The sequence below is a fragment of the Chiloscyllium plagiosum genome, unplaced genomic scaffold (genome assembly GCF_037043375.1).
Source record: "Chiloscyllium plagiosum isolate Xiang-an unplaced genomic scaffold, Cpla_swu_hap1 HiC_scaffold_6, whole genome shotgun sequence".
NCBI lineage: Eukaryota > Metazoa > Chordata > Chondrichthyes > Orectolobiformes > Hemiscylliidae > Chiloscyllium > Chiloscyllium plagiosum.
In genome coordinates this window covers 88,783,078-88,811,046 of record NW_028270144.1, presented here as the reverse complement: position 1 = coordinate 88,811,046, position 27,969 = coordinate 88,783,078, and the positions used below count along the sequence as shown (strand labels likewise).

The following is a 27,969-nucleotide window of genomic DNA, read 5'->3' as shown; positions in this document are numbered from 1 at the left end:
AAGGTAAGTTTTTTAGAACTGATTTAGGATACCATTTCTATCTTCCACAAAAAGTGCTGTGAAAACTTCATGATTTCATGTTTATATTGTCAGTTATGTCAAGGCATGGTACCGTACTGTTGTCTGAAGAATTAAATGTAACAATGATCAGACACAAGAGGTGGTACAATGTTTTTTTTTGTTTCTCCATGTGTTCGACATGGAACAAAGTCTAATTATTCAAACTCTGAAGTAGTACCTTGCTCATGTTGCAAATGTATGTTTACTTTGGCTAATTTGATGTGAATTAAAAGATTTACACATGGGAAAATAATTTTTTATCCTGAGCTTATACACTGAAACAGTTACTTTTGCAGCTAAAGACTAAGGAATCAATCACCATTGGCATTAAAGCCATAGTATTAAATAAACTAATAGGAGTAAAGGCAGATCGATTCTAAAAGAGGTAGTGACAGAGTGAATGCATTGGGTATAATTTTCCAAAAAATGATAGATTCTGGAGAAATACCAGAGGATTGGGAAACTGCTGTTGTGACACCCCACCTATTGAAAAAGGGAGGAATGGAAAAAGCAGGTATCTATGGCTCAATTAGCCAACCAGCTATTATTCCAATACTTTGCCAATAATCATTACAGAAGTAATAGCCGAACATTTGAAAAATCCTGATTTAATTGACCAGAGTCACATCCCTTCATGAAAGGGAAATTTTGGCTGACTAAATTTTTAGTGTTTTAAGGAATCCTCCACCACAGTGGATCAAGGGGAACCAGAAGTTGTTGTTTGGACTTCCAGAAGGCGTTCACCAAGGTACCTCTCGAAGCTGAAGTCTTAAGCCCGAGGGGCTGGAGCTAGTATATTAAAATGGATTGCAAATTGGCTAATGAGCAGGAAAAAGCAAGTGGGGCTAAGGGTTTTTTTTTTCATTTGGCAGCCTGTGATCAGTGGAGTTTCACAGAGATCAGTGGGACCACTACTGTGTTTGGCACATATCAATGACTTGGAGGAAGGAAGCGAATATATTGTAGTCAAATTTGCGAACGACACAAATATAGATGGAAAAGCACGTTATGATGGTGATACAAGCAGTTTACAGAGAGATGTTGAGACGTGAAGTTGGCAAAATGTAGGCAAATGGAGCATGATGTAGGCAAGGCGAACAAAGGAATGCAATATTCTTTAAATAGAAAAAATATTGCAGAACGTTGCAACACAATTTTGGGGTACTTGTACATAAAACGCAGTAAGTTAGACACAGGTACAGCTGATATTCAGCAAGGCTAATGGAATGTTGGCCCTTATTTCATGGGGATTAAAGTAAGTGTAGGGAAATCTTACTGCAACTGTACAGAGCACTGCTAAGACCACATCTGAAGTACTGAGAGCAGCTTTGGTCCCTTTATTTAAGGAAAATGTCATTTCATTGGAGGCAGTTCAGAGAAGGTTCACTGGGTGATCCCTTGATATGGATGGATTTTCTAAGAGCAAAGATTAAACAGGTTGGAACACTCTGGAGTTTAGAAGAATGGGAGGTTATTTTAATTGAAACATAGGATTTTTAAGGGGCTTGTTATAATAAACTAAGGGTGTTTCTATTCTGGAGAGTCAAGGACAACCAGAGGCACACTCTGAATGCAGGGATGCCAATTTAAGACTGAGACAAGGAAGGATTTCTTCTCTGAGGAATGCGTCTTTGGAACTCCCTGCCACAGAGCTGTTGGGGCAGTCTTTGTATATATTTAAGGCTAAGATTCTTGATCAGGGAAATAGTTACAGGGAAAAGGCAGGAATGTGGATGCGAAGAGTTTCAGATCTGCCATGATCCAATTGAATTGAAGGGCAGGCTCAAAGGGCTAATTTCTTATGGACTCCAAATCTTACTAAAATTAAAAAGATAAAACATTGAATCATGCAGACTGAATACTAATTAGCTTTTATTTATCTGTCTTAGAGGGGAAATTATAATAAACTGCAATAGTATCTTAAAATAACAATTATAAAATCCAAAATATGATATTTTCTTTTTACAGACACTACTACTGTGGTCCACTAGCCTTGATGAAAGCTTTTTGTATTCCAATCAGATTAAAAGTCCCACAAAAAGTAACTAGCCACTGATACAAGTCTGTTCTGATGTTGTTTAAAATTAAACATACTAATATGATTAAATATAATCCCTTATGGCACACTTCCACAATGTAGTAAAATAGTTGCATTAAATGTTTGCAAAAACGGTCATTTCATTGAATCCCTAAGTAAGGAAACAGGCCATTCGGCCCAACAAGTCCACACCAACCCTCTGAAGAGTATCCCACCCAGACCCGCATCTCTATCCTATTACTCTACATTTCCCCTGACTAATGCCCCTAACCTACACATGCCTGAATACTATGGGCAATCTAGCATGGCCAATTCACCTGATCTGCACATCTTTGGACTTTGGGAGGAAGCTGAAGCACCCAGAGGAAACCCACACAGACACGAGGGGAATGTGCAAACTCCACAGAGACAGTTGCCCAAGGCTGGAATCGAACCCAGGTCCCTGATGCTATGAGGCAATGGTGTGAGCCACCATGCCTTTCACTTTGAAATCTGGTAAATGACAATTCCGTGTTGAAACAAACATTTTGCATGATGGAGTGCAATCAGAAAATGCTAAACTTGTTCAGAGCGAGCATAATTTGGAAAAGATATGAGTCCTTTACCTCCATTGTTAATTTGTGTGTTCTGTTCAAAAATACTTTTTTACAGGTCGAATATTTGTTTTCTGCTGCTTTTTAAAATTTCTGGCATCTTCAGTTTATTACCTTTTGTGCCTTGATTCTGACTCTCCGTCAGTAACCATCCCACAAGGAAAGGATTTTTTTCTTTGACAGGTGATTCCTTATCAGTAATTAATATAGTTGTAAGGGATTTCACTTTCCTAACTAACTATAAATCGATGCCACCCCTCCGTGCAGATGCAGAAGTAGATTGTTTCTTGCTAGTTTGCGTGAAATACTTTTAATAAAATGATTCTTTGACCATAACTCTTCCATCAAAAGCATTTAATCATAGTGTCCAATAGTATCACAAGTGTGAATTCAAGGTTAAGTGAATGAGCATGTATTGAAGATAAGAACTTGAAAATGGAGCTGTATTCTTTAATCTCCTAGGCTTTGTGCATTAAGCATGTGTTCGACTGCAGCTAAAAACGTAACTCTGAATAAATTTTTGTGTATGAGTGCTTAAATCAAACTATAAACCTGCTTCCACAGAATATGTGGAGTCATCTTCACGTAATGAAGAAATACTCATCAGTATTTGATCTTGATTAACAGACACCAAAGCCATCAGAAGTTTTAAACAGTTTATTTAAGAACTTTGTATGCAGGCATAAGAGGTACAGATAGTAAGTTTGCTGATGACACCAAAATTGGAGGTGTAGTGGACAGCGAAGAGGGTTACCTCCGATTACAACAGGATCTTGATCAGATGGGCCAATGGGCTGAGAAGTGGCAGATGGAGTTTAATTCAGATAAATGTGAGGTGCTGCATTTTGGGAAAGCAAATCTTAGAAGGACTTATACACTTTAATGGTAAGATCCTAGGGTGAGTTGCTTGACAAAGAGAGTGCAGGTTCATAGCTCCTTGAAAGTGGAGTCACAGCTGGATAGGATAATGAAGAAGGCGTTTAGTATGCTTTCCTTTTATTGTTCAGAGTATTGAGTACAGGAGTTGGGAGGTCATGTTGCGGCTGTACAGGACATTGGTTAGGCCATTGTTGGAATATTGCGTGCAATTATGGTCTCTTTCCTATCGGAAGGATGTTGTGAAACTTGAAAGGGTTCAGAAAAGATTTAAGGATGTTGCCAGGGTTAGAGGATTTGAGTTATAGGGAGAGGCTGAACAGGCTGGGATTGTTTTCCCTGGAGCGTCGGAGGATGAGGGGTGACCTTTATAGAGGTTTACAAAATTGTTTTTTTTACATTAGATTACATTAGTGTGGAAACAGGCCCTTCGGCCCAACAAGTCCACACCGACCCGCCAAAGCGCAACCCACCCATACCCCCACACTTACTCCTTACCTAACACTACGGGCAATTTAGCATGGCCAATTCACCTGACCTGCACATCTTTGGACTGTGGGAGGAAACCAGAGCACCCGGAGGAAACCCACACAGACACGGGGAGAACGTGCAAACTCCACACAGTCAGTCACCTGAGGCGGGAATTGAACCCGGGTCTCGGGCGCTGTGAGGCAGCAGTGCTAACCACTGTGCCACCGTGCCGCCATTTTGAGAGGTATGGATAGGGTAAATTGGCAAAGTCTTTTCCCTGGCGTGAGGGAGTCCAGAACTAGAGGGCATAGGTTTAGGGTGAGAGGGGAAAGATATACAAGAGACCTAAGGGGGAACTTTTTCACACAGAGGGTGGTACGTGTATGGAATGAGCTGCCAGAGGATGTGGTGGAGGCTGGTACAATTGCAACATTTAAGAGGCATTTGGATGGGTATATGAATAGGAAGGGTTTGGAGGGATATGGGCTGTATGCTGGCAGGTGGGACTAGATTGGGTTGGGATATCTGCTCGACATGGATGGGTTGGACCGAAGGGTCTGTTTCCATGCTGTACACCTCTATGACTCTAAGAACTCTGGATTTCACTATGCTGAAGAAATAAATTTGCATGAATGGCTTAATGACATTGTCTGTCTTCTGTTTTGAACAGGCAGTGGGACATGAAGGTGCTAGTGTCTTAGTCCATTGCTCTGATGGTTGGGATCGTACGGCCCAAGTCTGTTCTCTGGGTTCCCTGCTGTTGGATCCGTACTATAGAACAATAAAAGGCTTTATGGTAAGATAAGCTTTCTTTCTTTTTGAACATAATTCCAGCATTTCCTTTCAACTATTGTCGATAAAATTCAATTTGGTAAACAATGTGTATAGTGTTGTACTTAACCGGAGTTATTAATTAATTTCACACATTTCCATTAATCATAGAAGTGAATCTTTATGGAGATTTAAATGCATTAGAGGTGCCATGATTGGTACTGCTCAAATAATACACATCAAATTACATTGTGCAACTAATCCCTATATAATCATCAAACATAGTTTGACCATACTTTCTCCCCAAAGCAAAGTAGCTTTGAAAGTAGTGTGCTGGTTGGTGACATAGCATACAAGTAGGAGGCTGGAAGAACAGAGCAAGCCAGGAAGCATTAGAAGGTGAAGAAAGTCAATGATTAGGGTATAATCCTTCTTGTTACGATTGGTATATCCCCAAGAAATCGCAATACAGAGGTTGGGAAAGGAAGAGCTGGAAGTTTTTGTTGCAAACGTTTCGTCCCCTGGCTAGGCAACATCATCAGTGCTTGGGAGCCTCCTGCGAAGCGCTTCTTTGATGTTTCCTCCGGTGTTTATAGTGGTCTGTCCCTGCTGCTTCCGGTTGTTGATGCAAGGGTGGAACTTGGAAGAAAGGATGATTAAATTTTCCAGAATGATGCCAAGGGATGGCACTGAAAGTCATTAGCATATCAGAAGAATGTATCTAGAGGAGATGTGATCAGGGCTGAAACAAAGAATGGTTCCATGTAGTCCACAAAAAGGACAGCACAAGGTAGAAGAGCCACTTGTCTTTTATTTGGAGGGAATCCGTATAATAAAAAAAAAACCATTGGGAACATGTTCAACCAGGTTGAGAATGATTGATTGTGGGGATTGGTTGCACCTACAGTTAAGGAAGATGTTCAGGACCTCTAAAATGTCTGGTTGGTAATATGGTTAGTGATGAGGATACTATTATTATTCTCCCTCCACACCCCTAGCAAGGGACTTGTTGGAGATGTGTTGGATTTAGCTTCCATGTCTCCCTGCACATATATATCTTGCTAATGCACATTTTCTAGGCTCAAATTTGAAGTCATTGTTTGTGTGTGACATTAGAGGCTGACACTGTGTAAATGTACTTCATAAACCAGTAGCCTCAGGAGAGGAGAATGTGAAAGATGTAAAGATGGGAAATTAATTATTTGGATCTGTATCACTGTGTGGAAAACTTGGAGGAAAAGGAATATTCTAATAGCACAAGCAGAATGATGTAAGTTCACGTCCTTTGGCAAGAAGCTGTAGTGGAGCAGGTTTAATTACTTGAGAGAATTAATCTTGGTTGTGTCATTATAGCATGTTGCAATGTTAGTCAGAATTTCACTGATACAGGAGGCTGAATAGGTTTAATTGTGACTTCTGCATTTGTTTTAACAGTGCAATATCTATGAGATACTCTTCCTCTCCTTGTAAGCAAAAAATCAGGTGCTGAACTGGGCAACATTTTCGGCTGTTATGTCTCTGCAAGTCTCGGTGAAAAGAGCTATATTTACTTTGTCACTTGAATTATGTATACCTTTGCTGTGGTTCTGTTCGCCAAGCTGGAAGTTTTTGTTGCAAACGTTTCGTCCCCTGGCTAGGCAACATCATCAGTGCTTGGGAGCCTCCTGCGAAGCGCTTCTTTGATGTTTCCTCCGGTGTTTATAGTGGTCTGTCCCTGCTGCTTCCGGTTGTCAGTTTCAGCTGTCTGCTGTAGTGGTTGGTATATTGGGTCCAGGTTGATGTGTTTGTTGATGGAGTTTGTGGATGAATGCCATGCCTCTAGGAATTCCCTGGCTGTTCTCTGTCTGGCTTGCCCTATGATAGTAGTGTTGTCCCAATCGAATTCATGTTGCTTGTTGTCTGCGTGTGTGGCTACTAAGGATAGCTGGTCGTGTCGTTTGTGGCTAGTTGATGTTCATGTATGCGGATTGTTAGCTGTCTTCCTGTTTGTCCTATATAGTGTTTAGTGCAGTCCTTGCATGGTATTTTGTACACTACATTCGTCTTGCTCATGTTGGGTATCGGGTCCTTAGTTCTGGTGAGTTGTTGTCTGAGCGTGGCTGTTGGTTTGTGTGCCGTTATGAGTCCTAGGGGTCGCAGTAGTCTGGCTGTCCGTTCTGAGATGCTCCTGATGTATGGTAGTGTGGCTAGTCCTTTTGGTTGTGGTATGTCCTCGTTCCGTGTTCTTTCTCTTAGGCATCTGTTGATGAAGTTGGGCGGGTATCCGTTTTTGGCGAATACCTTGTATAGGTGTTCCTCTTCTTCTTTTTGCAGTTCTGGTGTACTGCAGTGTGTTGTGGCCCTTTTGAATTAGTGTCCTGATGCAGCTTCGTTTGTGTGTGTTGGGGTGGTTACTTTCATAGTTTAGGACTTGGTCTGTGTGTGTGGCTTTCCTGTATACCCTTGTAGTGAATTCTCCGTTCGGTGTTCTCTGTACCATCATGTCTAGGAATGGAGTTGGCTATCCTGTTCTTCTTCTCTCGTGAATCGGATTCCTGTGAGTGTGGCGTTGATGATGTATACCTTTTGCTGATTCCTATCGTGAGTCTCAAATTAGCTTGGCTCCTTTAATTTCTGGTGTGTTGTTGACAGAAGTGTAAACAGTGAGTGTTTCTCTCTGCATTCCTATGTTTTCAGAATTGCCTCTGTACAGCGGTGACATAATCTTATTAATACATATTGTCAGTACTTTAAATGAGACTGTAATAATTTTACAGCATGACCTTTACCTTACCATTTAAGTGTATAAGTCATGAGGAGTGTTGCTGAACCTTGGAGTGCAGGTTCATAGTTCCTTGAAAGTGGAGTCGCAGGTAGTTAGTGTTTGGTGTTTGGTATGCTTTCCTTTATTGGTCATAGAATTGAGTACAGGAGTTGGGAGGTCATGTTGCGGCTGGACGTGTATGGAATGAGCTGCAAGAGGAAGTGGTGGAGGTTAGTACAATTGGAACATTTAAGAGGCATCTGGATGGGTATATGAATAGGAAGGGTTTGGAGAGATATGGGCCAGGTGCTGGAAGGTGGGACTAGATTGGGTTGGGATATCTGGTCAGCATGGACGAGTTGGACCAAAGGGTCTGTTTCCGTGCTGTACATCTCTGGCTCTATGATAGCATGAATGGCTTGCTTTTGTTCTGAGGAGGGCAAAGCCATGGGATAACAACTTTGGGTGCACAAGCCTGATGTGGTGAACAGGCAGTTGAAGGTTGTGCTTTCCTTACACAAGGTCAAAGTAAGCTGACTTGCAGGTCCCTGCCTTTGAACTGTTCCCACAAGCCTCAAAACTGAGGCCAAGTAGGCAATGGCTCTTAAATGGAGAAAGTGAGGTCTGCAGATGCTGGAGATCAGAGATGGAAATGTGTTGCTGGACCCCACCACCAACGATATATTTCCCTCCCCTCCCCTATCAGCATTCCGTAAAGACCACTCTCTCCGTGACTCCCTCGTCAGATCCACACCCCCCACAAACCCAACCTCCACTCCCGGCACCTTCCCCTGCAACCGCAGGAGGTGCAAGACTTGCGCCCACACCTCCCCCCTCACCTCCCTCCAAGGCCCCAAAGGAAACTTCCATATCCGCCACAGATTCACCTGTACCTCCACACATATCATCTATTGCATCCTTTGCACCCGATGTGGCCTCCTCTATATTGGGGAGACGGGCCGCCTACTTGCGGAGCGTTTCAGGGAACACCTCTGGGACACCCGGACCAACCAACCCAACCACCCTGTAGCTCAACATTTCAATTCCCCCTCCCACTCCACCAAGGATATGCAGGTCTTTGGACTCCTCCATCGTCAGACCACAGCGAAATGACGGTTGGAGGAAGAATGCCTCATCTTCCGGCTAGGAACCCTCCAACCACAAGGGATGAACTCGGATTTCACCAGTTTCCTCATTTCCCCTCCCCCCAGCCTGTCTCAGTCAAATCCATCAAATTCAGCACCGCCTTCCTAACCTGCAATCTTCTTCCTGACCTCTCCGCCCCCATCCCAGTCTGACCTATCACCCTCACCTTGACCTCTTTCCACCTATCACATTTCCGACGCCCCTCCCCCAAGTCCCTCCTCCCTATCTTTTATCTTAGCCTGCTGGACCAACTTTCCTCATTCCTGAAGAAGGGCTAATGCCCGAAACGTCGATTCTCCTGTTCCCTAGATGCTGCCTGACCTGCTACGCTTTTCCAGCAACACATTTCCATCAATGGCTCTTAAATGGTCACTAATGGCCACTTGAGGGTCTGAAATGGTGCAAAAGCAGAGACACCCCCCCCCCCCCCCCCCCCCTCCCCCCCATCAATAGAGAACTTGTTGACCCCCACATGTCTGCAGAACAGCTGGTGAAGGACCATAAAATTATGCTCAATCATTTTAAACAGATAGGATTTGGATCCCAAATAAAGGCCAAACCAGACTTCTAGGCAAAAATGGCAGCAGACACACCACTAAAGTAGAAGTAAGGCAAAGTGTTCATCGCATAACTAAGTAATTTGAATGCCATAACCTATGGCTTCATAAACTTTGTGTTTTAGAAGTTTGATAAAACCTTGTTTGAGGGCAACTTGATTAATTAAACATAACTCATCTCTGAACTTTTTTGTTTGATGCTACCAAATCAGAAATTTCTCTGTACTAATCTAATTTTCAGGCATTAATGCCATGCCGGAAAAAACGCATCCTGCCCTAATTGAATAAATTATTTTTCTAATATGTTTTTTCAAATGCAAAACTGTTGAATTTACTAAGATTTTTTTTAATGGCTTCTAACTTTTTTTTCTTGTTGTAAGGTTTTGATAGAAAAAGACTGGATTACATTTGGACACAAGTTTGCGGATAGGTAATGTGAATAGAATTTGGAGGAAATTATATTTTTATTAACTAAAGTAGATACTTTAACAAAAATGAACTTGCATTTTTGTATTGGTTTTCAACTGCCAGATATCTCAAAGCACTTTACAGTTAATGAAATACATTTTGAACTGTTGTGATGTAGGAAACTTGTGCAATGCAGCGACACTGTGATCTGTTTTCTATTATGTTGATTTGATTGCTGTTGACTAAGACATTGGAGATAACTCCTGCACCATTTCTGAAATGGTACCACAGGAGGTTTTAAATTTATCCAAGCAGTCAGATGGTAGTTTGGTTTAATATCTTGTCCAAAAGATGGCACCTCCAACACTTTCAGCACTGCAGTGGATATTAGCAGGAATTTTGAAGCTCAAGCCCTGGAATGGAACTTAAAACTTGGAATTGTACAACTCTGAGGAAGTTCCATGTTTGTTTTAGCATTAACTTTGTTTCTCTCTACATAAATCATTGTTTCTATTATTTGATTTCTTTACAATACATCAGTATTCTAGGCACTGATTAAAAATATCCAAAACAGTAAAGTTTATTCAATTTACTAAAACCTAGTTAGCTTCAATTTTGGTAATATTCTTGAAACCTTTTTAAGTTAATTGTTTCCCTTATATTTTTCTAATAATAGAATCCCTAGAATGCAGATAGAGCCATTCAGCCTATTGAGCCTGCACCAATCCTCCAAAGAGCATCCCACTCAGACCCAGTCCTCCATCCTATCCCATAACCCCACATTTTATCATAACTAACTTACCTAGCCTGCACAACCCTGGACACTATGGGGAATGTAGCATGGCCAATCCACCTATCGTGCATGTCTTTGGGCAATGTACATTACTTGTTGAATAATTTGAGCTTTTGTTTTATTTGATTTTTATATACACAATAGAGTAGGTATTGTCTTAAACTGCCATACTAACTCAGCCACTCCTCCATCGGTGTAGCTGGCTTATAGTTATGGATTGCGGGTTTGCATCTGAAGTTCCTGAAACAATGCGGTCTTGGTCTCTTCAGTCTATCGGACATAGCAAGAGCATAGTACTCCCGGGGAAGGAAGGTAGAGTGGAAGGAGTCTGTATTTACAAGTTTCAATGTCTTGACCAAAAAAAAGTTTACCTCATCTCTATATCTCCACCCCCTCCCCACCAAACCTAAGAGGTCCTTGCACCAAGAGTACTGCTTTATTTTCTTGATGAAGAAATAGAGTATCCAAAAAAAATTGAAAAATTTATTCTAATGCTATATTTTTTCTCCTTTTCTGTCATGTAGATGTGGCCAGCTTGATGGAGACCCCAAAGAAATATCTCCTGTGTTTACACAGTTCATCGAATGTGTTTGGCACCTGACTGAACAGTTTCCTCGTGTTTTTGAGTACAACGAAACTTACTTACTTGAGATTCATGAACATGTCCATTCCTGCCAGTTTGGAGACTTCATTGGAAACTGCCAAAAAGAAAGGGAGGAAATGAAGTAAGATTTATTTTGTACTGGCATGGTAAATTTGATTGGTAAAGTAAAAGATGAATTCTGAAAAGAGATTATCCATCTTTAGAAGCTTGAGACATGCAAGTTGTTTCCTATCACAGCACATTGATTTTAATAAATATCTTGAAATTTTCAATTTGAGAAAGTCAATGACCATCTATTAGTATGAAACTCTCTTAATGCAAGCATTCTTGCAGATGTAATATTTTTAATAAAACCTACTTTTCACAGAATTCAACAGAGAACCCATTCCTTGTGGTCATTTCTTTTGGAAAATCGACGCAAGTATTTGAATCCACTCTATGACAGTAATCTTCCTTGCGCTCGTGAAGTACTTCAACCAAACACTGTTTCTTTCAATTTCAAGTAAGTTTTAATTATTCTTAAAATTCCCTGTCATGTATGCAGTTTATTCTTCTCTAATTTTCAACTCTTTTTTTTTGATTTTGACTTCAGATTTTGGCGCTGTATGTATCATCAATTTGACATAACAGTACATCCCAGGCAATCACAACTCACCCGAATTTTATCTTTTACTGAGCAGAATAAACAACTGGAGATGGAGGCCAAAAAACTGGAGGAGGTGAGTTGAACAAAATTTATATGAAATAGATTTGAAATTCACTTGCAGTATATTGTTCCATTTAGTGCTTTTCATAATACAGGCTAGTTTCACTTTGTAACTTGGACTAAGTTTGCAATCTTTGAGTCAGTCATGGTTCAGTTGGTAGTATGATTGTCTGTGCCAGAAAGTTGTAGGTTCAAAACCCTTTCCAGGATTTAACCCAATTGTCCAGGCTGGTTCTCTGCTGCTTAACTTTGAAACACCAGTCTGTCAGGGGTACTACCTTCCTGACGAGACATTAAACAGAGACTTGTCTGCCATCGTTGGAATGATCCTGTCGTGTTTAAGGACAAAGACTTCCAGTGTCTTTGCCAGTTACTCTTCCTTCAACCAACATCAGAAACAATTGTCGCCTACCATACTACTGCTTGTGGGAGCTTGCTATGTACCATATTTCCTCTATGATAACTAATACATTTCAGAAAGTGCTTTATTTTCTGTAAAGAACTTTGAGATATCCATTGATTATAAATTACACCATTTAAGTGCACGATTTTTTTCACTCAAAACAGTTGCATAAAGATGGCTCAGGCATTGGTGTAATGTGTCATAAAGTGCTGGGATAATGGCTGTATTTTATGATTTTGCACATGGTTTGTTTAAATCCCATCATAGCCTTGGGGGAGCAGAGGCTAATATCGTAAAGTTGAGTCATCTTGACCTCACACCAGTGGTCTGAAGTTGATCATTGGCAATAATCTAGGAATAATTAATACAGATCTTGTAGTCACTTATTCAACATAACAAAAAACAATACTATAAAAGATGCATCTTATTTCCTTTTATTTTTGGACTGAGCAAAAGATACTGCATTCAGTTCTCTTTGCACAATCTTGTTGACTTAAGTTTTAAAAATCATGTTTACTGGAGCACATTGTGTATTATAAATACAATATTACATTTTCTTGGAACAGTGAGGGCAGAAGCTGACACTAGGAAGCCAACAGGTTCTGTACTAAGGGAAAATTGCTTGTCGATAACATTCTAATTGGCTTCTGACCAGGTGATCGTGGCTACTGTGGTAATAGTGCAGTGGGGAACCATATGGCATGCAGAAAGAGCATCTTGGTGTCTCTCCCTTGTGTGGAGGTACTGGAAACTTTCCAATAGTTATTTGCTGTCTTCTACTCACTATTTTTTGATAATCCTCCTCTGAGGAGGAGTAAAAGACGGTGAAAAGATGAGTTCTCAAAGTGAATGGAAGAAAGCATCAATGTGCAAAGAACCTTGCATCAACTGCACAAACTTAAGAGAAATTGGAAGAAACTGAAAGGAATAACTAATTGAATCCCATAGTCCAGACTGGTGCAATTGAACAGTTTCCTTGATTTCTGTTTTCTTCCAGTTTAATATCTGTCTTGCATGTCTGTTTGAGGGTCAAAAATTCTAAAGGGGTAGCATTGGAGTTATTTATATAAGTATATTCATATTCAACAGTAGCAATTCGAATTTCCTAATTGCTGTTGGTTTTGAAGACAATTTGTTCAGTTTCTTAAGTATTAACCTGTATTTGTCAACCAAGACAGTTGTGGAGTTTTGACTGAATTGCTTTTATATTTTTGACAATTCTGGGATTGATGGAGTTTAATTTCCAGTATACTACTACAGTGAGTTATGACTAGAAGTACATTCTGTAAGTTTTGTTAGTGAAAACACAAAAGCATGTATTGATTATGGGCCTAATGTCATTTTTACAAACAAGTTTGGTATATTCCTGTTAGATATATTCAAGTTAGATATTCATCCTATGATTCTCCTGCCCAGTCAAACAGCCTTTACATTCCACCTCCAATATAATTAAAGAAAATGAATAAAGGCAATAAATTAATTAAAACAACAGGGCATGCTTTTTTTTTCAATGCCCTCCCAAAAAAATTTAACTCCCAGGTTTCTTGCAGCAGACTCAAGATTAAATTTAAATTTTGAGATTTCAAGGTGACCCTGAGAAGTTAGAATTCAGCTAAATGTTAATTACAGTCATCTTAAAATGTAAACTATAACCTTAATCTTTGATTTAGTCATAATACGTACTGGCTAATTTAGGATTAATTGTGGTTAACCTTGTCTTTCTGTTACAGCAAATAATAAAACTTGGTCAAAAACCATGTGTGGCCTACAGTAAGGAACCTTTTCATCCAGTTAGCCGATTATCGCAGATGCTCAAGGCATCTGAGATTATGTATAAAGAAGAACAGCAAACAACGATGAAAAATAACTCCATTAGAACAACAGAAGATGGGAACATTTCTGGAGATGAATGCAAAGAACTCAAAGCTGCTTTCTCTAAAACTGAGCCTATGTTAGTTAATTTGGAGCTTGGAATGGCAAAGATGACCTGTTGATTCAGAATGGGAGAGAGTTCTTCATACACTTGGAGAAGTATTTGTGGTGATCAGAAACTGCTAATCATCAGTTCAATAATATAGAAAAACATGGTTTACACCGAGCCAATCAGATTGGTAGTTAATGGCAAGTTTGAGTTTTACTTGATTTTTGCTCTCATTACTGAAGTAAATTTTCTTAATTCAAATAGTTGTCGGATTTGGATCTGTAATATCTCAAAGTAGTATATCTGCTATTTCAATCTGAAAGGTACTAGATCCAAATCAGTAAGATTTGCACTGTTAGTGTTTTCCAACGTAATTAGATGATGCACAGTAATTAGACCTTGCAGACCTGAGAGTTGATAAGCTTAATATAAATATTTAGCTGTGTTATGTTTGGGTCTTGCATGAAGCATTCAAAGTGTTGGCAGAGGATGCACTTAATCGTGGTGTTCCTTTTGAAGTTCAGACACATTCATAAAATGGTGACATTGCTGCAAATTGCCTATTTGGAAAGTTCCTATTTATGTCTGCTTGCAGGAGAATCATGTCGCCATATTTTATGATGTTAACAGAACACTTTCAGCAAAAAATATGGAGTAGCTACCTCACAGCTACCTACTGTTATTATCAAAGTATGTGCCTGCTGCTAGATGATCATATTAGTTCCAATGTAATATATCTAGGAAGCAAACTACTTGGAATCTAACTACTGAAAAGTCATATTTCTAATTTCTCTCCCCTTTTGTTCATTGTTGCATTGAAAAATGCCAATTAATTTAAAGGTGGTCTACTGTCATTTCATGACTTGCTGTATATTTGGCACAATACTATGTGCTGTATATGCACAGATGATGGATCTAATGCATTTAGAGAAAACGGAGTGCCCTGTCCCTGTTGATACAATTTAATAGCAACAGAGCCCGATATGGCAAGGGTGTTAGTTTCAAGTATTTAAATGTTAGAGTAGTTGTTGGCATTCCCTAAGGTTTGTTTTATCACATTGAGCAGGTTGAGTCAATTGTTTGAGGCAGAAATTTACAATATTTAGAAACTGCTTTAGAAGTCTGGATTTTGTTTTTTATAGCACCCATCACAAATATTGTACTGAATTAATTTTGTTTTTGATAGAACTAAAGTAACAGAAGGTGAGAGCAGTTGTAGTATGATTTTTATCGCTTTAAAAAAATCAGAATTGTTACTTTCATACATTTTCCCCCTCACACTTATCATGGGCTGATAAAGGAAAAGAAGCAACACATTTCTCATTCTCCTCTGATTGTAAAAATTGATTCCCACTGTAAAGAAAGATTTGAAAAATTGCGAAGTGTTTACTATATAGTTCTCTGGGATGAGTGAAATGATTAACTTCACGTATAGAATTATGTGGACTATATTTATCACTGTACAGTAAAGCAAACAAGTATAATGCACTATCTGGTCAATTGGTTTGATCTTGGGTTTTGTGAAATATACGATATTTTCCTGTGGTTCTCAGTTTGGTCCTTGTTATGGTCTGTTGTATTCTCAAATGCTTTTACAGTCATAGCAGAGCTTGCAGAAAGGCAGAAAAAACCTTGCTCTGGTGGAAATTTGGTTAAATTACTCCCATAGTTAAAACCTTTTTTGTTTCTCTGGTCTGTGGATTTTCCTTGCACTGAGTTTAAGTAAATGTTTAAGTAAAGCCCCTTGTCAAAAGAACTAAATGTGAAGTAGCACATTCAGAGTAATCAAAGTAATTCAAATTCATATTGTATGTGATGGATACAAACCTATGAACTAACCTTGTTGAAGCCTTTTTGAAAACCACTGCTTTTTCTTAAATTCTGGAAATTATTTAAATTGCTGTGCCATAATTTGTGTGGTGCAAATTACTGTGCATAGTAAAGCAAGGCTACAAAGGTTGTCTGTTCCAAATACTATGTCTGGTAATTTTATGGGAGATAGTTGTAAATAGATGTAAATGCTTACTGTTCAAGTATTTGCTCTTTATTATAGTAAAAGATGTCACTTCAAAACAAAGCTTTTAGAATTTGTCAGTTCATAACATGAGAAACAGATTGGAATACTTTACTAATAGGGACATACTCGGACAGATTTTACTCAGGCACGTTGCAGGCATCTATCTCACCTACTGGGAACACATCAAAAGATCATTGACACCATGTAATTTTCTGTTCTTTAATTTTAAATCACGGGGTTTGTGTGTTTAATTTTCTAATATGCTGCCAGCAGACAAGGCTTCATGCCAGAAGCAAATATTGGGAGATTTGTTTTCTGAAAATATTTGGAGAATTTTCTTAGGTATGTGAAAATCCACTCCTGCTTATCCTTCTAACAAAATGCCAGTGAAGCGTCATTCATGTGTAGCTACACAGATTCACTTTTACATGCCTTAAATCTTACATGACTTGAGACTTTAAAGCAGATTTTATTGTATTTATTTAGAGGCTGAATAGAATATCTGAAATTGATAAACATTTCAGATAAATGTATACTCCGGAATTATTTTGGCACTGTATGTAAATGTAAGTTCTTTTAATCTGAGTAAACCTTTTGAGCTAAAAATACAAGCTACATTGTCTATGATCAGATCAAAGTCATGTGCATTTTAAAAGTTACTGGGAAGAAGTATGTACATTTTAAACCAGTAGGAATAAGATTGTAAGAAGGTAGAAATTTGACATTCAACTCAACTAAATTGCGTCAAATGGTACAATGTGGCAAAGATGGATATCAATAAATGGATGTTTGATTGGAAGAGTAATAGGTAAATAATTTCAAATAACAACAATGGACAGGTATGAACTTTTCTTTCTTTGTTTGTTTGAAGGTATCGCACTTTTAAAAATAAAATATTAATTCTCACTGATTCTACTATCCATATAATGTTCAACCACATAATGTGTAAATTCTGAACTCTTCTGTTCCAGACTGCAGTTCAGCAGGTGGCATAGGAACAGCATTTAGAAAGATGTAGATTTTTATTAGATTAATTCTTTCAACAATTGGTTTGAAACATTTTGCCTTGTAGCAACTTTAAAATATTAAATGAAAGCATTCTAACTTGGCATTATGGTAGATGAGGTCACTTCACATCATAAGGCACTTCATCAACTTGCAAACTGTTTGTGTATTTAAAAATGTACAGTCCATGTTCCTATTGCCCCTTTTGTTTTGTTTGGAAAATTCAGCGGTAGGCTTAAAGTAGGTACCTTTTTTAATACCATTAATAAAGGGAATAAACTAGATGCAAGTAACTAGACCTGGATAAATCTTTTTTTCAATTTATCCTAATCATTCATCTTCCCTGATGTTACGCACACATCCTTTACGTACTCTAGTGCAGTATCACACTATTTGTTGTTACCTTTGTAATTTGTGTAAAACAAATATGGGCTATTATCTAGTTGTTTTGTATTTAGGAACTTTATTTAAACAAATTTGTATTAAGAGATGTAAATTATGTACAGATCTGTCAATGACTTAAATTTGCTTTAGTTCTTTTCAATTCCAGGGTAGGGACTACGGCATAGCCCTTATGGACCAATAATTTCTCAAGACGTTGACCAGTTAACCTTTTTTTCCGCAGTAAACTTTAGGTCAGCAATTTAATTTAGCAAAACATCTTTTGCCTTTGAATTCTGTAGATATCACTTAGGCAATATTACTACAAAATAAACTTTACTCATTATTACAGGTTTATGTACAAATGGTTTATTGCTGTCAGAAGTAAATTATGAATTATGGTGTACAATTTGTAATTTTTTCCCATGAACATTGGTTATATATGAAGTTTTAAAGTTTGGATGAAATTCAGTTATTGGAAAAAAATTACCCTTTTGCATGATATTTACAAGCACACAAACTCTGTACTTGTATGAACTTTTACTTCAGCATTCCATCTGTGGCCTGAATGTGATCTTAGATTGGAGTAGATTTTCTTTGTGCAGGAATATTTTTTATGATCTTTATTGGCTTTCAAGTGAGTAGGTGCTTTAATCTGGTAAGACTCTGTACTGAAGAACAGTCAGAACAATTCTGAAGAAGAGTCACTGGATCTGAAATGTTAACTCTGATTTTTCTCCACAGATTCTGCCAGACCTGCTGAGCTTATCCAGCAATTTCTGTTTTTGTTCCCTATTTAACACTGTCTAGTACAGGATGATAGTTCTGCAACCAGGTACCTAGCCACGAATGATGTGGCTTTTAGCTATAACTTTTAAATTAAAATAAGTGGTCATAGCAAGATGCAATTCTTTGGGAATTTTAGATTTTCAATCTACTGGAACAGGGCTTAGTGACTGCAGTATATTAGTGATAGAGGATCCACAGCAGTGAGCCTGTGGTTAGATCATATTTTATAAATAGACTGGAGAAAAATTGAATGCTTACAATAAACATTTTAATTTATTTGCCTGTTTTGGTTATCTGATGAAAATTCCAAGAGCTTTCAAGGGACCATGCAAAAGAAACTGCTACAGAAATTATAAGTAGTACATATCACTAGAGACATAATTTTAGTGACAGTATCTCAGACTCTGCTTCAAATTCAGTGCCTAGTTTTGATGTATAAATGAAACATATAGCTAAATGTGTGAAGCAGCTTAATGCACTCATGCTAATTAAGAATGGAAATGCAGGGAACAATTACACATCTGTAAGCTAAATAGACTTTTTTTGTTATGCTGAGTATTCCTACCTCTTCTATTTATGTTTAATCTTTTTTTTTCTTAATGGACAAATTAAATAGAATGGGCACAATTTGAGTTTCCTAATTGTAATATAACTATTGAGTTTGAAATATATATAGCGTTTTACTTCTTGGCCTGATGCATGATTACATGCCGCAATACACTGAGGATTACTACAGAGATGTGAATGGGTAGTGGGGGTAGAAAGAAGTCATTGTATGATTTGAACTATGGCAATTATTCAAACTCTTGGAATGTTTGAAGCAGGAGCCTTTTCCAAGTTTTTTTTATGTAGTTAAACATTCAACATTCAGCTTTGAAAGTATTACTGTTGACCCCCTTTGATTAGTCTTATTACAGTATCTTGTACTGCTGAGTTTGCCATGTAATCTTGAATTGGGCAGAGTATATTGTAAATATTAACTCTTTTGAGAGGAGTCTAATTTTTAATGTGAGTATAGAATGCCTACGAAGAGCATTACATTTAACAAATGTTTTGGACACAATGTTGCCTTATTGTAAATCCAAAAATTGAATTAAAAAGACTTGCGTTCTTGCTGTAACTGTTTGTTATTTAAATAAAGCTTAAAACAAGTTTGAGCATATACCCTCAGTTTTATCTCCTTTAAAATGTAGTTGTAAATAGATCATTTTTTTATTCCTGTGCAATTTGGTTAAATCATTTCTTGCGACCATACGCACATCATGGGGCAAGGACTACTGTACATTGCTGTATTCGGGACCAGGGAGAGAAATCATGAGTCTTGGTGCATCTTTTATTTTGGCTTTTTTTTTGTTAATTTGTAGGATTTAGGCATTGCTGGCTAGGATCCCTAATTACCGCAGAGAAGTTAGTGGTGAAGTGGTCTTTTGCAGTGCTGTAGTCTTGGTATAAGGACACGGGCAATGTTGAGGACTGTTCCAGATTTTAATCCAGCAACGCCAAAGGAAAGATAATATAGTTCAAACCTAAGAGTGTGTGGCTTGGAGGGAAATATGATATTCCATTGCACACCTGCTCTTATTGGAAGTTTGAGACTCAATTTAACTTATTTTCAAACGAACTAGCAACAACATGGAGCAAACCTTTTTAATACAGGAATTATATAGGATCAGAATCACTGCCTGAAAGTGTGCTGGAGACCAATGCAATCTGGGTTTTTTTTAAGCTAGTAGACAATCCTCTTTAGAAAAATGTGGGGAAAAGGGAACAGCATAGTGGATCCAGGTACTTTTGGTTGGAGAACCTGCATAGCAACTGGGCTGAATGGTATCCTTATTTATGTGTTCTATTATTCTTTGTGAAATGTTTCTCACTACCCCTGTACTTTTAGCAATGTATTGAAAATCTGTTTTCTAGTTCATTGCCAAAGGAGACATTCTTCAGGTTTCCTCTGTTTAAATTCCTTTATAATTTTGAATGACCTCTATTATTAATCTTGACTTTCTCTACTCAGTGGAGAACAATCTCCAGTTCTCTCATTTCTCCACATAACTGAAAAACCTCATGATGACAATAGTGCAGCTGAATCCCAGACAGTGATTTGTAAGGGCTTTGGAAGATTTTCTTTGTTTGTGCATGGTGTGCTTTTTTACAAAGCCAAGTATCTCGTGCACGTCATTCTGCTATAATGTGACAATTGTTCTTCTGCAACCTCTCGCTTTGGAAAAGTGCTATAGAAATCGCACCATAAAAGATTGCACTATGGAAAACCTGCTATAGCTGTTCAGCAAAAGCTTTGTTTTGCAAGCAATGTCCCCAACTCATTAATAATGTTATAGCCAATTCACACTGATAAAACACGTGTTGTAGCAGAGCAACCTGAACTACAGAAGAATAGTCATTGGACTTGGAAATGTTAACTGTTTCTTTCTACGCAGATGTAGCCAGACCACCTCAATTTCTCCAGTGTTTGTGAATTGAAAAAAACACTTACACCTCAGAGTACTGCCATCCTGTCTGTTTATACAACATACTTTTTTAACTCTTACTGCCACAATGGACCATTTCACGTTTTCTAACTTTATGCTCCATTTGACAAATCTTTGCCCACTCACTTAACTGGTCAATATCCTTGTAATCCATGTCCTCTTCACGGCTTACTTTCCTACCTTGTCAGCAAATTTGACAACTATACCTTTTGTCCCTTTATCAAAGTCACATATATAATTTGTCAGCAGCTGAGGTCCTATAAGGCATTAAGATTTAGGAGCAAAAGTAGGCTGTCCAGCCCATCAAGTCTGTTTCACAATGCAATGAGATTGTGGCTGATCCGATCATCCTGAATTTAACTTTTTCCTACCTTTTCCTCTTAAACCCCTAATGCCCTTACTGATAAAAAATCTACTTCAACTTTAAACATGACAACACAGTCTCGACAACCCTCTTTCCATAATTTTACTACTCTCCGAAGAAATTCCTGTTCATCTTTGTCTTAATCTCAGAATAAGGGGTCTCATATTTATGCTGTCTGGTCTTGGACTCTACCATAAGAGGAAATAACCTTGCCACAGTTACCCTATTACCTGATGAACTTGAATGCTCTGCACAAGGACTCCTAAATCCCTGTTCTGTGGCTTTCTGTAGTCTTTCTCCATTTAAATAATATTGACCCCCTTCTGTCTTTCCAGGCAAAGTGTATAAACTCACTTTTTCTCAACATTGTATTCCATCTGCTAAAATTTTGTCCAATTATTTCACCGGCTTGGGGAAGTTGAAATCCCATAATGAGATTTTTACACACCGCAGGGAACTGTCTAATATCTGCTTTTCTGTTTGCTGGAAGTGGAGTACAATCTCCCAATGTGACTGCTCCAAGTTTATTTCCAAGTTCTACCCACAAGTCTTGTTTTAAGACCCTTCCAACACATTGTCCCTGTTCACACCAGAAACTAACTGACTTACAAAAACAGAAATTGCTGGGAAAGCTCAGCAGGTCTGGCAATATCTGTGGAGAAGTTGCCTCCTCCTTTACATCCTCCTCAGGCTGACCTGAAGACTGTTATCTTCACAGCCTCCCTTCCCACATATTGTCATCTAGAATGTGGCTATAGAACTTTCCTCATCTAAGTCATTAATGTTCTTAGCTTGGCAGTTCATGCAAACCATTGCTCAACGTATTCTAATATAAAGCATACATGTGTCCTGACATCCTAAGTACTGCAATGGTTCAACATATAGGTATAATAAGGGTTGCATCAAGAATTTAGGGACTCAAACAGTAGACAAAGAGGAGGAGCTCAAATCGTAATTTCTGGATTATGCCTGGTACCAAGTGTTAGCAAATACAGAAAAAAGAAGCATAGGGCAGACAAATACATGACTCAAAAGTTGGTGCAGGAGTGAAAGTTTAGATTCCTGGATCACTGGGTTTCTGAGAAGGTGGGACCTGTACAAGCAGAACTATCTGTCCTTGAAGCAGAATTGGACCAACATCCTTGCTGGGGGGTTTGCTAGTTCCATTGGGAGGAATCTAAAACTAGTAGGAATAGGGTCACAGGGCACTTTAAGAAAGGAACAGAGCCAAGGGAATTCAGCCAAAATGAGTTTGAAGGGAGTTGGGTGAGGTTAGATGGCCTGTACATGAACACTTACTATATTCCTAGTATTAATGGTTGAGTTATGGATTGACATGGAATTGTGATTCTGTTGCAATTCAGAGATATGGCTGAGGGGGGAATGGGACTGACATATCAACATTGAGAAATTGGATCTTCAGGCAGGATTGGGGAGGGTATAAAGGAGGAGTTGGTGCCTCATTATTAAGGAATCACTTACTACGGTAACAGGGACAATATGTTGGCAAGGTCTTCAAATGAGACCTGTGGTTAAACTTAGAAATAAAATGGGGCAGTCACATTGCTGAAAGTAGGTTACAGATTCCCAAACAGAGGAGTAGATATAGATATGCAGGCAAGTTCAATGAGGTGAATAAAGACCATGTGATTAATGTTGGCAGAGTTGAAAATGCCTAAGATAAAGTTTAACAGTATGACTATGTAAACTAGATTTCTTGAAGTATCCAAGAGAGCTTTTTATATCATCATGTAGAATGTCCAGCTAGAGATGTTGTAGTGCTGGGGAATAGACAGATGTTCGAGGTAGAGATGGGCAAACATCTTCGTGACCACAACCACGACACAAATGTTTAAAGTTTGTTTTGGTAAAGGAAAATGATGGTCTGTAAAAAGGTTTGAATTGGGGAAAAGCAGATTTTATTAAAGGAAGGTGGGATCTGGCCAAGGTAGAGTGGAAATAGTTTTTTCTGGGTAAAACTACAGCAGAACATTTGGGGGTGGTGGGTATTGTTGACCTTTCAAAAGAGTATAAGTTCAATGTTTTGCCTCCTAACGGAACTAGCAAACCCACCAGCAAGGATGTTGGTCCAATTCTGCTCAGAGTACAGACAGTTCTGCTTGTACACGTGGAAGCAATGTAGAAGTAACAAGTCCAGGTAACCTTGGATGTCTGGGAAAATTTAGCAATGGATAAGAAGAAAATATCAGGTTCTTAATAGGTACAGAGGGAGCAAAACAACAGAGGCCCTAGTGAAGTATAGAAAATGCAAGGGGATACTTAAGAAAGCAATTAGAGTAAAGGGGGTACAAGCGAAAACACTAGTGATTATGATTATGGAGAATCCCACGATATTCTATTAAAAACATAGAGGAAGAGGAAACCTAGGGGGCTAGAGGACATTGGCAGAATGTTAAACATTACTTCTTCACATTTCTCTTCATTTGAGGAAAGGATGTCGATACAGAATTTGGGAACAGGGACTCTGAGCTGCTTGAGCAAATTGACTTAGAGTGAGGAGATGGTGGTTTTGAAAGACTTTAAAGTAGACCAATCTCCAGGCACTAATGAATTGTATGGGAGATGGAATTTTCAGGGGCTCTGTATCGTGTTTAATTATAGAGGGAGGTGCTAGAGGACCGCTAACGTGTTTCCACTTTTCAATAAGAGGCTGGAGTTCCATGGGAAGTTTGGGTGTCCTTGAAGAGAAACCAGTAACACTGGGGATCACCAGGGCCAGTCAGACAACCACAGATGATCACAGAAAGAGGGTGTAGTCATGAGGCAGAAATGGCATTATTGTTATAGGATGGCCATTGACTCAGAGGACTCCCAATTAGACAGTAGCCCAAAACCAAAGGCTTCTAGTCTGTGCTAGGGTTGAGAGAGCACCAGATTTCAATGGGTTGTCTTCCCAAATGGCACTGGTACAGTTTGGAATTGGCCTTTAATGGCTTACATACACTTAAACAGTTTGCACCCCCTAAATGTTCACCACTGGCAAAATGTCATGATGGTGGGAAGCTTTCAAGCTCAACGTCTTGCCACTTTGTCAGCAATGTCTACCTTTCAGCCATCAACTGAAGACTGGTAATTATTCAGGCTATGTTTCTGGAATAAAAGTTAAGGTCTTCAGTTTACTAGTCCACCTTATATGATGCATTTGTAATTCTATAATTGAATTTGAAAGTGGGAAGATTGTAATTCACTGTCTGATATACCACTGCTAATTAGAATTGTGCCCAGTACCATACATGTATAAGCACTTTTAAAAAGATGCTCATTAAGGTGCAAGGAACTTGCGAATTCAAGGAGCATTTTGAGAGATGTTTCTATTCAGACTGGAGGAAAGAGAGATTGTCATTTCCAAAAAAAGGGAAGACGAGCATACATTCTTAAAGGAAATAAAAGAAGAACAGTCATGTGTTTAATTATACATTTTATAATGCTGGAAAAGTGCTTATATTCAAGGTTGTGCAAATGTTTGATAACACGAACAGTGAACCTCCGAAGCAAAAAATGTCAAGATCCCTGGAATTTTCTCCCTTAAAAAAAAATCTGATTTTTCTAATAATGTTGTGCATTCTCATAATGACAAAATGTTCACATCATGGAAAATGTGCAAAAATCAGGGAAGTTCAAATAATTGGTTGTTCCTACATGATTAACACGTTTGTTTAACTGCACTTTAAAGGGATACTTCATACAAATCGTTCACTCAGAAGACTAGATAGAGAATGGGGTCCAAAACTTTACTCTTAAAGTAACATCAAGGCTTATATTGCATGCTGACTTTAAATGCACAAATACCTAAACTTCAGACACAGGCATATGCGCAGTTGAACAGAGAAATCAAAAACCTACTGAAGAAAGACATTGCACTCTCTGCTTCCCCATTCAAATGTACTGAGTTTCTGAACTTGTTGATGCAAAGTAAACTCTGTTGTGAAAATTAAGCCAAATATATTCTCTCCATGTGTAAGAAATGAAAGAAGTGAAACTATCATAGTATTCAAACAGATGAAAGACTCAACAGACAAGGTATTTTTCAATGTATAATTTCAGTTACATCACACTGTAAATTTTTGCTATAAATTCTGTGCTTTACAATTGTGTCCTCCACAATCACCTGATGAAGGAGTAGCGCTCTGAAAGCTAATGTGCTTCCAATTGGACGATAACCTGGTGCTGTGATTTTTAACTTTGTACACCCCAGTCCACTACTGGCATCTCCAAATCATGGCGTAGGTTTGATATTGAACTCACTGATCTAAATTACACTTCCTTCTCAGTCCTTGAGCTGTTCATTTCAGAATCTGTCAATCAGAGTGATGACTTACATGCTTTGATTTGCGTGTTGACTCAGATTTCAGATACGAAAATGTGTTGCTGGAAAAGCGCAGCAGGTCAGGCAGCATCCAAGGAACAGGAGAATCGGCGTTTCGGACATAAGCCCTTCCTCCGGAATGAGGAAAGTGTGTTCAGCAGGCTAAGATAAAAGGTAGGGAGGAGGGACTTGGGGGAGGGGTGTTGGAAATGCGATAGGTGGAAGGAGGTCAAGGTGAGGGTGATAGGCCGGAGTGGGGTGGGGGTGGAGAGGTCAGGAAGAAGATTGCAGGTTAGGAAGGCGGTGCTGAGTTCGAGGGATTTGACTGAGACAAGGTGGGGGGAGGGGAAATGAGGAAGCTGGAGAAATCTGAGTTCATCCCTTGTGGTTGGAGGGTTCCTAGGCGGAAGATGAGGCACTCTTCCTCCAACCGTCATGTTGCTATGATCTGGCGATGGAGGAGTCCAAGGACCTGCATGTCCTTGGTGGAGTGGGAGGGGGAGTTGAAGTGTTGAGCCACGGGGTGGTTGGGTTGGTTGGTCCGCGTGTCCCAGAGGTGTTCTCTGAAACATTCCACAAGTAGACCGTCTGTATCCCCAATATAGAGGAGGCCACATCGGGTGCAGCGGATGCAATAGATGATGTGTGTGGAGGTGCAGGTGAATTTATGGCAGATAGGGAAGGATCCCTTGGGGCCTTGGAGGGAAGTAAGGGGGGAGGTGTGGGCGCAAGTTTTGCATTTCTTGCGGTTGCAGGGGAAGGTGCCGGGAGTGGAGGTTGGGTTGGTGGGGGGTGTGGACCTGACGAGGGAGTCACGGAGGGAGTGGTCTTTTCGGAATGCTGATAGGGGAGGGGAGGGAAATATATCCCTGGTGGTGGGGTTCGTTTGGAGGTGGCGGAAATGACAGATTTCAGATAGTCCAGTGCAAACATTTACCTAATCCACTTCCCATTTGTTATTCGTAAAATTGTCGACCTTACATGGGCAAGTGCAGGTCTAACTAACAACAGTTAACTGGCTTGCCATAATCATAGTTAGGTCATTGTTACATGTTCAAATGATAGACTCATAGAAGTCTACAGCACAGCAAAGGCCCTTTGATCTGTACCAACCAAAAACAAGCACCTAACTATTCTAATCCTGTTTTCCTGAACTTGGCCCATAACTTTGTATGTCTTGGCGTTGCAAATTACACCAAAATATTTTATCATGTTTACCCTATCTATGCCCCTTGTAATTTTATACACCTCAATCATGTCTCCACTCAGTCTCCTCTGCTTTAAGGAAAATAACCTCAGATTGTGTACCATATGCATTTTTTGAATCGCAGTATGAAAGGATTCAGTACAGGGTACACCTTTTGCAATCATAATGTGTGACTGGTGGGTCATAAATAAGCTAATGATTACAGTGGAGAAGATCTAACACCATTAAATAAGTTCTTTTTTTTAGTGCAGAGATCCTTCCAGAGATGAGATTGAGTGATGATGCTTCCAGTACATTAATTGACAATATTATTTTTTTTTTTAAAAAAAGGGATGATTGGAAGTAAATTTACAAACTAAGTTAATCACTTTTTGCTTTGTAATATCTCAAGTATGAAGCTTGTCTTTACTGCTAATTGGGGTTTATATGAATAGCTATTTCTGATTACGATCTCCTAATATGCACAGGATAGTGCCAGCTATCCACTTTACTGCAGGATCATACATTTGTAACCAATGCTTCTGCTTTTTATTAGTCTTATGAAACTGCTAAAACCTGAAAAATTATTAACGATTTTAAGGGTTTGCTGACAATCTCAAGCAAAATTTTGAATGTCCAGTCATAGAAAATGCAATGCCAAAATGCTGCATTTTAAGAGATGTTGTGATTCTTAATCAGTTAAAAGAACAATCCTATATCGAACTCTTGGGTACTGCAGGCCGAGAGTTAATCTTAATTGATGCCCGAGGTATTCAAATTTTGAATCTCAAAGTAGTTTCATTCATTGCACAACCATAATGAGACAGTCCTTTGAGCAAGAATTTCCTAAGAGAAACACAAGGATTGAATATCAATTGAAAAGTGTTCTGTATACATGCTGAGCATAAACTGTAACAGGAAACTAATTGCTAATGCAAGATTTAGCTTTCCTACAGCTGGCAGAGCAATGTTAGATAAGTGGACTTGTGGTAATCGAGCTTTCATGTTGGAGTCATGATAATGATTCTGTGCAGATGTAATTCACCACAAAAACAAGTCAGACTCTTAGTTACAGGTGCAAGCATGATGAGATTGTGTCATTAATATTCACTATTTGCTGAAAAATTGACTTCTGCTAATTTCTGTGACTACTTATTTATATCTGTTTAATCTGATCTTGTGACCGTTCTTGAAATAGTAATTAAATATTTGAATAAATGTAATATACCGAATTATAGCATACTCATTTATAGAGGGAGGAACGTGCATGGCCACTGAGCAAGGTATGTATGGTGGAACAATCTTTTAGAAAAATGAGAAG

At 38.8% G+C, this 27,969-nt stretch overlaps 1 protein-coding gene across 1 annotated transcript in view; it reads left to right on the top strand.

The window, feature by feature from the left end:
- The window catches only part of mtmr6 (myotubularin related protein 6), a 46,234-nt gene extending 26,800 nt beyond the window's left edge, over positions 1 to 19,434 (top strand). The window contains exons 9-14 of the mRNA XM_043691973.2: positions 4,709 to 4,834; positions 9,636 to 9,685; positions 10,981 to 11,181; positions 11,428 to 11,562; positions 11,653 to 11,779; positions 13,900 to 19,434. Of these exons, the coding sequence (XP_043547908.1) occupies positions 4,709 to 4,834; positions 9,636 to 9,685; positions 10,981 to 11,181; positions 11,428 to 11,562; positions 11,653 to 11,779; positions 13,900 to 14,163 (903 nt within the window). The 3' untranslated portion in view covers positions 14,164 to 19,434. The remainder of the gene's footprint in view (positions 1 to 4,708; positions 4,835 to 9,635; positions 9,686 to 10,980; positions 11,182 to 11,427; positions 11,563 to 11,652; positions 11,780 to 13,899) is intronic.
- The last annotated feature ends 8,535 nt before the right edge of the window (positions 19,435 to 27,969 follow it).